The sequence below is a fragment of the Papilio xuthus genome, unplaced genomic scaffold, assembly GCF_000836235.2.
Source record: "Papilio xuthus unplaced genomic scaffold, Pxut_1.1 DF826961.1, whole genome shotgun sequence".
Taxonomy (NCBI): Eukaryota; Metazoa; Arthropoda; class Insecta; order Lepidoptera; family Papilionidae; genus Papilio; species Papilio xuthus.
Window position 1 is genome coordinate 6,956,963 of NW_013531688.1, and position 11,357 is coordinate 6,968,319.

The window sequence follows — 11,357 nt, forward strand, 5'->3', positions numbered from 1 at the left end:
AACTACCGTAATATATAATGAAACTAAAACTTTCTCAAGAACATGAAAAATATGCTCGATATCATAAAACATTTTACAACCGAGTTCCAACTGTGACGTTGAACAACTTCCAACTGAAAAAAAAAAACAACTAACACACAAAATGTGATAGTTTTTTAAAAGTTTTAACAAAGTGACTTTAGAAGTTTACGACAAAAATTCGTTGAGTCGACTACCCTGTTTCCGCTGGAACATTAGACTCAACTTCGTCGACAAGTTTGAGTCGGAGATTCCCGCTGACACCAAGGTGAGCTTCTGAGACTATTACTACATAGTTAAACAGCTAGTGGCAATGGGGGGATGCAGCAGGGAGGGGAGGGGGAGGGCAGGTCGTTACGACGATATTGCCCTGGTGAGAACTGCCGTCACTGCACAATGGCTTGCAGTTTTGCTGATCTTTTCCTAGTTACGAACTTTCTATGCCTGAAGTTTATTTTACAAAAAAAAAATTACTCAATCTTACAAACATATCATACAAAACTTATCAAAATATGTGAGTGATAACTTTTAACTGACGGCGAAGGGTCAATTAACAAATTTATATTTAAAATATAATAACACAACTTAAATTTAACTGTTTTCATTTTAGACATATCTAAAACTACAATTTCCTATTATTTTACATTATTTTACACTTTTCCAGTACATATTAATTATATACACACGTATATATTAAATTGACTTTATTCCACAAATTAAATTAGTTTAAAAAAACTCAGTTAACTCGCTCTATTTACCAGAATCAATTTTGTAATCCCTTTGCACTATATTCAATTTCAATATAATCATATCATTATTTATTTGTGTGTTATTCTTCACAAATATAAACATACATTTTAATTAATAAAATGCATGAAGCTAATTTGTGAACTACAAATTACGAGTATTTTCAATTACTTTATATCAACATGGATTTATTTATTTCCATACATTTCAAATCATGCTAAAACTAAATTTGATGTTATATTTACTGTTTAATTTTCCCTATTTTAAAACATTATTAGGATATTTGATATTTTTAAGCATTTCCATTCATAAAAGCGGGAGAGAAGTGTTAGCTCGGAGCCGAATAGAAATCCGCCCACACATCAGTTACACGCGTATGTTATGTTTATTTACAAAATACTCAATACGTACTCTTCAGCCGCAAGTTGATTCATCTCATTTTAATACAGCCAGCTTAGTTATAAACATATTTAGGATAAAACTCATTAGGATATACCTAGAACAATGCAGTTAGATCATTTTCCATCCAAAATTAGAATAACAAAACTTTTCGCTTTTGAATTTCAATATTAGGCGCGACGTCGGGCGCCTTCTTAAATGTTATTTTTAATATGCCTTTAATTTTATCGTTTTTGTTGACTGTCAGATTTTTAAATTAGGCACAATGTTAATTATATAGGTTAAAATTTAAATTATAAAACTAGACTTAATAATTAATTACAGCGGTAAACTGTAAAATAACATAAAAATAAATCAGTTTTTATAGTTAGTAGCTGTAATAAACTCCAAGCTTTAATTTGGCTCTTAATAACTAGAGCGATCGTTTTGTTGTGCGCCGTCACTTAGGGTCGAGGACTTAATTCTCATTTGTTACTTGACGCTTACAATTTAAGACCTACAATTACATTCAAAGTTAATAGCGCTCAGAATTTGTATCCGTATGTACATATGTTTTATGTATGCCTAATTTTAAATATTTTACATTGTGACGTCATATAGCCTAAACGACTGAACAGATTTTGACAAGTGATCGTGGAGTCGTATCTTATTCTTTACGACTGTGAGTCGTATTCTTCCCCTGAATGTCATGTTTAGGTTTAGGTAATATATTATTTTAATAAGTAAGAAGTAACAAACAAGTACTTATTACTTCACAACTTGGATTATTAGAAAATTAAAAAAAAAAGACGGACACAGTATAACCTTAATGAGCTTGGAAAATTTCAAAAATCCCAGTGAAGTCTGAGATTTAATTCTACCAAAGTTATGTTGTCAGGAAAATAAACTTGAATAAAACTTTCCATGAATTTGTTTTAAATAAATACGTCAGTAACCGCTCCACCGGGAACTACTCACTTACTCTACTTTCCCTAAAGGCGTCACATATAACTCACAACGTTCTTTACGTTTAAATTAAATAATGTGAGCCTTCGTATATCAAATGTTCCTATTCATATTTTATTACGTAAAGATAAAACGAAAAATCAAAGTAATATAGAAAACAGAAATGAATTAATAATGAAATTCCTTCACTACAAGAAAAAATCAAGAAAATAAAAAGACAATAACTTTATAAAAATGTAAAAATGACTACTTTATTATTTGATATTCTCAATTATAAAATTGGTAGCTAATTAAAAAGATTTATTTCTACAACAGGCGCACTTTATTATGTTATATAGGGTGACGTAGCGACACGAAGTACGCCTTCGTCTCCGACAACAAAAATCTACATTTTCCCCGATCCCGCGCTCTACCGATTCAGCTTCGGACCTGGAGTTCCTGCAGATCTTTAATTATCTCATCCATCCAGCGATACCTGAAACGCTAACTGGGCACCGCCCGCTCTGTCATCCCATGTATGCCTTTTGACTCCCCGAACATAAGCCTAAGTTCTCCCTAAGTGGCAGAGCCAGCTGTGTCTGTGCGCTTTTATCTCTCCAATGATGTTAGGCTCAGGCACCAGCTTCTTAATCTTTGTGGGTTGATGCTTCTGTTAAATAAAAGATTAAAAAAATATTATCCCGGAATGAGAAACTTGCATAATGAGCCATGATTAATGCAGGGGGCGCGCTAATTGCACTTCTCTAGACTTGTTCGCCCGGATATCCGGCACCTGATCAAATATTAATGGCAGCTAGGACAGTAATTGTTCAGTTTTATCCTCCCGCCCGCGCCGAAAGTAGCGCAGTCCTTACCAACATCATTTATTCACAAAATTAGTCACCGCAGTATCTTAATAACTTGTGCAAATTCAGGTTTCCTTGAAGAATACCAAAATCCCGTGGCCATAGGTAACTGTTAGATATTTTCTTTCATCTCATTTATGAGTAATTTTATCGTCGTCAACGTCTAGACGTTACAACCTAATGATAAACCTTTGAACCTAAGCTATTTAAGTTTTATGATCCCTAAAAGTACCAACTTTAATATGTCATTTTTATCGCAGGTTGTGTCGTAAAATTATTAGAATTTATTTAACAAGATACAAAGTTTTATCGGTTCTCAAAAGTATATATTTATAGATAATAATTTAATTGTTTTGTAAAACAGATTTGTTAAGTTAAAATATGTGTTTAAAGGAAGCACAAAACAGAATCGGACTCAGTCTCAGTCAGTCCCGTTAAAGTAACAAAAAGCCTTCCATAAATCTAAATGTTCCAAAAAAATCAGCTAATATTTGTGTGCGTGATTTAACAACATAAGGAAATAAAACATTCCGCATTTACATATTATCTGTGGGAATATGCTTATTCTTCTGGCACGGGGCCCGGGTCGCGGATCGTATGTCATTTACCGTGCCACAGAGCAAACGAATACCTACCACAGATTCAACTTTATTGCAGTACTACGGTTTAAATCAACGAAATGTTTTTATTTATTAACTTGGCTTATAATTCTTTGTTTTAATGGTAATGAACGTCATTATATGAGAGTTGCAGAGGCACGGTTCATGTAATCACAGAAGCACGTCGCTTGTTTTATGTTTCCATTGTGCGTTGGCTATTTCGTAATTTCTTGTTTTAATTGTGGTCGCATACAGTGATAGTTTTTTAAATTTCCCAAGTATGACCAATTATTGTTGACTAACAATAATTGGTTTTGGTAGGAAAACTGCATAATGTATTTTTGCTGTACGCGAGTAAAAAAAGAAAACAATTTACTTTGTATGAAATAAAATTTTTAACTGTATTTTTGGTTTTAATGATTATTATTTCGTATACTTTCTATTTTTAAACATAACTTTCTTTAAAAAGCTTTGTATTTTGAATGTTTAAGTTGTTAAAAGCAAAGCTTATGTTTTTAAAAGCAACAAAGTTTATACAGATTTTCATTTGTTGCTACTGCATAAGTTAAAGCTAAGTTAAGAATACATTTTAGTATGAAATTGTAGTACAGAGAGATTCTCTAAATTTATATTGTGGTTTGTGCCACCTAATCTGTATAATAATCAAAAACGTTGAGATGAGATCTTGCTATAGTTATATCACTGCGCAAGAGTGAATGAATAAATGATCGACGAATGAATTACTAAATCATCAATCAATCAATCGTAACACTACTATAAAATAATTTTTCAACCTTCTTTAAAGTGTATATTAGCTTTCAATTTTCGTTTAAATAGAAAAACGCAATTTCATTTTTAATCATCTAAAGCAAACAGGACCACGTCTTATTATCTTTGCATCAAACAAAACCGGTACTTATGTTGTACAACATAAGGTTTAAATTGTTACTCGTTGCGTCAAAGCATCTTGTTATACCGCACATCATAATCCATGTAGCATTTTATATTTATCCATCAATTTAATCAAATATGTATTTGATTTTATACGAACTAAAATATTCAAGCTGAAATAATGAATATTAAAATAACTGTTTAGATAAGACCCAATCCAATTTCAGTGACGTATAAAATAACAAAAGTGGACTTTAGTATTTGCTAACACTTTTATTTGTGAATTCTGTTATAACATCGATGACTATCATTTTTGTTTTTAATGTCCAAATTGTGAAATAAAACACTACTAAATATTTTTCCAATTCCTTCACCTGTTCTTAAAATTTTAAATTCATAATATACAACAATATTTATAAATAAATAATTAAGCTAATTTACCAAATATAATTTTGGTACTAAAATACTTAAAGGAAAATATAACGTTGAAATCAGATCCAAAAAAAGTTGATAAGCTTTATATTTGCAGTAACTTTTAGTGGTCTTGCGCTCTTAATCCTCGTGGCTACAGCGCGGCGGCAGGAACACGATGGCCTAGCCAGCAGCCGAAGCGCGCCAGGCTTGGCGATAACGTTCGCTTTGCTTTGCCGCTGCATATTTCCTTCGTCATTTCGACTCTACAAGCTCTTCGGTGAGGTTGAAATACTACTTTATGATCGCACACCGAGCTGTTTAATTTATTCCAAGTATAAAACTTTGTTTTCTTATAACATTTTTGTGTCCTGTAAATGACGTAATTGTAGTACCAATCAAAGTCAATATACAATTTTATGTCTTTTCTTATATAGTTATGTATTTAGGTAGCAGAGAATTGAAAGACATAACATTGGAGTTAATAACGATTGTCAGACTTACCGGGGGCACTGCAGAGCCCCCAAATGCTTTAAGCTCCTATTTTTTCAATAAATGTTCTAGAGAAAATGAGTAAATCTCCTAAAATATAGCAGAGTTTTGTGTAGGTGGCGTTATAAAACGAGAGTTTAGGTGATAAGACCGTTTTAACAAAAGGTCAACAAAGTATTATATTTAGTAAAATTAGATTTAGTCTGCAAAGGAGGAGGCACTTTGTATAGATTTTCTCGACTTTTAGATGTATACAATCAAAGGATGCTCTTCTTTATGTGGGATGTTATATAAATGTTAGTGTTAGTAGGAAAACATTTTATTTAAGTAAAAGAGTAAGTAATTTTTTAAACATTTAAGATTGTGTCGACAACTATAATCAACTCTAATTATAAAGCCATAATTCAAATATTCAATTACATCAATAAATTTCAAATTAATAATATTAACATATGAAATGAAACACAACAAACTAAAATAAGTGCAGTTGATGCGACGGTCTGCACACCAGCCTCTAACCGGTCACTCACTCGTAGGACAGAGTTTAATTTTTATACAAATTGTTTTATGTCCCGTCCGCGTCGCGTCGCTACAATCTCTACCCCTCCCCCCTCCCCCTTCCCCCGAAGCCGCCCCGGCGTCGCAGTTGATTTAACTTATGCGCTGTGAAACGGCACTTATGCAAAATTGGCGGGAAGCCAGGATTACACCACCTACATTTATGTTTTGATTGTAAACGCTCGCAAATCTGATAAGCCTTACCTTTTACAACTAATTACATTACTTTATGGAACTTTTCAAAGGACAAGTTTCAAAGCAAATATCGTCCAATCGTCTAATTGTAAACATTCAAGTTTCGATTTTAATATGTTGGACAAAGCTCTAAGATTATAGCAATTATTAGTGAATAATTCGTAAGATTCTCCACAATCTCTGCATTATTGTACTAGGCAAACTTTACTATTTGTAATTAATAATCTAGCTTTATTTTTTTACCTAATGTTAATAGTTAATTTCGTATTTACAACAGGCAAAGAAGTAGGACTTGTAGTAAACGCTCAGAGAATGGAAACAAGAGAAAAGCAAATAGCAAATGTTAAATAATAGTTGCAGTTTACATCACTAGTTACAGAATATTTCAAAGACGAGGAAGAAAGATTTTAATCACAAGAAAAGAAATGCTGCGTATTTGAAATAGAGCTAAGAAAGATATTTTACAATTACAGACAAAAGGCTTGAAGAATTTATCTTTTAAACTTTGTATCTTTATTTTCATATTTTTTTTTATATAATTTACAAACATTAATTTTAATGGAGATTAAAACAATTTTTGGCTATATCAGTCAGATATTTAATCAATCACTTGAAAAATACGTCGTCCATTGTATAATTAATAATGCAAAATGATTAGTAACCATGGTAACGTGACGTCATCGATTTAAGTTTATTTTCATACTGTATCCCGATTAACAATTATAATATCATCTGTGTCAGCTAGAATCTTGAGTTACAAGTCCAATATTGTTGACGTCACATTACTTCCTAATAAAACAGAAAGAGAGAGTAAAGTTTAATAGAACTTTAAATTTTTTGCCTTTGGTTAATAAACGGTTTTTAACGATTACACGTATTGATTCAAAATTAAGAATATGTGTAAAGGTGCGTGATAAATAAAATTATAACAAACATATTTATGTCTTGGATTCATCAGATTTTAACATCAAATACAATGTGATGTTTATAACTTGCGTGTGTATGATAACGAAACATCTGTACAAAAATATATTTCTATATCTATTACTCCAAAGTGAACGAGATGGAATGACAACATGCTTCGGCGGTGGAAACGCAATATCTCGCTTGTTTATACCATCGAAGACAGATTTACACTGCACGTTGTGTAAACTACACACGTGTAATAAACACATTACGTATATTTGTGATTGCTTATCTACACGTAAACTAACCGTTGGTTTCTGACATCAAAATATCTCTATAATACATATAGTCATCCCTGTAATTATCCAAAAAATCTATTATTAAAAGGGTTATTTTGTTATATGGTTATATACACAATATTGTGTTGTTTATTTTGGTCTCAGAAACCCACGGTAAGTCACGTGGTCATCATCATCATCATCAGCTCACTGCATGTCCCCACCGAGGGGCTCGGAGCCTACCCTAAGTTAAGAGTGATTTGTGATATTTATGTACGAGAGTATGAGTCACGTGGTATTTATCTCGAACTCGGTGGAATTAACCACATTTATACGAATTAAAGATTATACTATATAAAATATATATAAATAGGCGAAATTCTAGAAGTGATTCTAACACTAGTAGTCGGAATCAATTAGTATTGTCGAATAAGTTTCATAGAACGTTGCTTGTTATAATGAAGTAGCTTATAAAAACACGCGCTAACAAAGGCTTAATAATAATCGGCTCGGCGCCCTCGTTTATATAAATAAACTCTTACAAAATATTTGATATAATTAATATCTTTATACGAAATAATTATCTCTTAAAAATAAATAGATGACAAGCACATATACAAAAATATTCCGTGAAGTAATTAACTTAGCTGCATGTACCTAACATATTTTTAAACTTTATAACTTTGTTAGCGAATAGTGAATTTAAAATGTCATCAAACATTAAAAGCTATGTGATACATACATAGTGGTGGGGATTGGGGGGGTGGTAGCGGACATTTCGCTGGCCGTGCGAATATCCCTGTTACAGTTTTTAATTCGAAGCGATTGCGACGTAATGGCTCTTCTGTGAATAAAACGATGATTGTTATAACGAAACCGGACCATCAGCCAGAGCCGGACCGACAGCCGGGGCCGGACTCACACAAACTTTTATGTGTCAAATTTGTTTCAGTACCATTATTTAATCTACGCTAACGTACAGACATAATTCTTTAATCTAAAGCAATATAATTTTAAAACATTAAAGTAAACAGAGATACAATAACATTTCCATCTTTGTTTTATAAGAGAATCAGAAATAAACAATTCCATCCAATGTAATAGCAATCGAAACAAGCTCCATTTAAAGTTATAAAGGATACCATCTTGTGTAATAATAGTTGTATTTATAACTCTACCGTTTAACTTGAAATTACGAGGTGTTATATTGAAATGGGTACATTTATTATTTGTGATAAATTACTAATATTGTTATTGTAAATTGCTTCAGGCCTATTCGGAACTGAATAACTGGTTACAATACAATAATTTACTAAATCACTTTATTGTGCTCCCCACCAAACAAATAGCTAACAAAGCATTTCAACTAAACAACGCGGCCCACGCAGCTAACTGTTGTGTTTACATACAATATTGATATTATTTATTCTACTATTTATACATGATGTGTGAAAACCGTGGAATAGTACATACAATATCATATTACTAATTGGAATTAAATAAATGTTATTTATTTTTACTTCTAAAACACCATTTATTACTGAAAGCATTGGACTTATTTTTAGTAGGCTATTGAAGAACACAAAAGCTCAAGACCAGCAGCTCAGGCTCACTCTGTTCTGATGATTAAATGTTCTGCCATCTAATATACATAAAATGTTCATTTACCTAAAACTACATATATTCTTCTGCTTCGTCTTCGCAGATTTTCAATATTGGTCGTGGTCATGATTAAACTTAATAAAGTAACTGTTCAAATGACAGACATGTTGATAGTAGGTTCTATATACGAGTAAGAGACACAATCACATCCTATAACTTACATGAAAGAGACAATTTCCCGCCCACGATCTTATTAAAGTAATTATGAACAAAGAGCTGCTGGAAATTTGTTCATTAAAATTATTTGTAACATTCGTTATCTGTGGTTACACTGTAACGTGAACACGTTCATTATCACGTTTATATTTAAGTATTATTTTAGTATATTTAACTTTATAACACAATAACATGATAATAGTTATTTCTAATTTATCTATGTTATATATTTAACGTATGCATTTCAGTCATGTAGACTTTATGAAGATACTGAATATCGATTTATTTGTGAAACTTTGATTTCCAGATACGAGATAGAATCTACTAAATGACGATTTCATGAAATGACCAACTGAATCAATAATCAAATTTGGTCAGATCGCAACTTATACCTAAACTTTTTTTCTCAATTTCGGTCAAAACGTACCAAGTTTCTTCTGGTTTTGATGTTATTTATGTGAAGAAAAAATGAATACAATAATGAAACAGGACTCCGCTATTTACTTGGAACACACAAAATGTAGTAGTGAGGAGAAGGCAGAAGTTAATTCAATCTTTGGTGTGACGTAACATAATTATTATGCAAACGAGAAGGTCAGGTATTACGTAGTTAGTGTCGGTCGCTAACATCGGGACATCAAAGAATCCGCCGCGTTATCAACCTCCAGTAGAAAGGAGACAGATATAGTGATAAAGAAGCATCCTTGCAGAAGATATGACAGTTATCTTCGATTGCCATTTACAGTCAAACCCAATACTCGATTTTGGAGTTTAATCTTAAAAATATTTTAAATACTTCGTATGATATGGACCACAAAAAGGATCGATGTATTACAATCATTATATCGATTAAATCTGAATCAATTAATTAAGTCTGATCAAGTTTTGATTAAGTGATATAAAAAGCTTCTCGCTCTCATAACTGTTATTGTAATCTATCTTAATGAATGTTTGGATGAGACAGCTTCGTAATAAGATACAGATTATTGTGTTAACAACAATCTCTTTTTTGTTTCTACAGAAATAGAAAGTTGCTTAACTTCGACTATCTTCTCTCACCTTTTGACGCATATTTGAATTGTTTGCAAACTTCACATTAACACACTCATATATAATAAGTGCATTGAAAAAATATTTGTTCAACTAAATGATGAAGTATTCAAAGTAAATCATCCTTCCTGTACGAGATGTTCACAACAAAATAATGTATTGAAATAATACAAAATATTAACAAGTTATCAGTCCTCAAACGAGTTACTATTAATTGGCTATTTATTCATACACATTGAATTAATTCTTGGTAAATTTAAAGCTCCAAAAACGAATAATTCATGTATTGTTATAATTTTATAAATAAATGTTTTATTTGTTTACACTAAGCTTGTTAATTTATTGCACAAAATAAATTATCACCTGGTAGATCCAAGTCACTGATAAACTCCTCCATATCGACAGCATGCGCGGCGCTCAGCACCAGCAGGGCCACAGCAAGCCGCACGGCGAAACGCCGGCACTCCTCACCCACTCCATACAAACACAACAACTTCTCCATTTCATTTCTCATTTAATCCTCCATAAAGATCACATAATATTATCAATTAAAATAAATCCGATAAAATTATAATATCTCTAGCTTAATTGACTTGACTCATTGTTTACACATTTATTTTAGTATCACGATAAGTTCGAGCACTTCACATGTACGTATGTGTTCCACTCGACGATTGTTTATAATTCCGAAGTCGGGACACGTGTTCGTGTATAAACAAATCGAGATGGGATCAGCGGGAGACGTGCGTCCGTTGCGGCGGCGCGGCCCACACTGATCGGAAACCGATAGCGCTCAGCCCAAACTCAAACAATACATGAAAAAGAAAACCTCCCGAGGATTTTGAAATGCTAAAGCATCCCTGGACGTTACGTGATTCCCGCCGGACGAGCGCCTGACGGACGATGATTGTCATATTTGTAAACGAACGGTTCCGCGTACCCATTCCCAACTCTGTAGCTAGTGAGATTTGAGTACTTGTAAAATTTGCTATTTTTTTAAAAAAAATAGTTTCTTTTAAAGTTAGTCGTATTTTTCCACGATTCGTCTAGTATCGTAAACATGTACTATTAACTTGAGAAAAAAAAACTAAAATATAGAACTATGATTACCAGTTTCCTCTTTTCAAGACTAGCTTTCTAATTTTTTTTTTTATGGCAAACGAGCGAGCGGCCACCTGAAATCGCTGAAATAGCGAGGTGACCGT

At 32.4% G+C, this 11,357-nt stretch overlaps 1 protein-coding gene across 1 annotated transcript in view; it reads right to left on the reverse strand.

Annotated features, from left to right (window-relative positions):
* LOC106120010 (nephrin) overlaps positions 1-10,891 on the reverse strand; it is a 32,867-nt gene extending 21,976 nt beyond the window's left edge. The window contains exon 1 of the mRNA XM_013315163.1: positions 10,516-10,891. Coding sequence (XP_013170617.1) covers positions 10,516-10,666 — 151 coding nt within the window. The 5' untranslated portion in view covers positions 10,667-10,891. The remainder of the gene's footprint in view (positions 1-10,515) is intronic.
* Between the last annotated feature and the right edge of the window lie 466 nt (positions 10,892-11,357).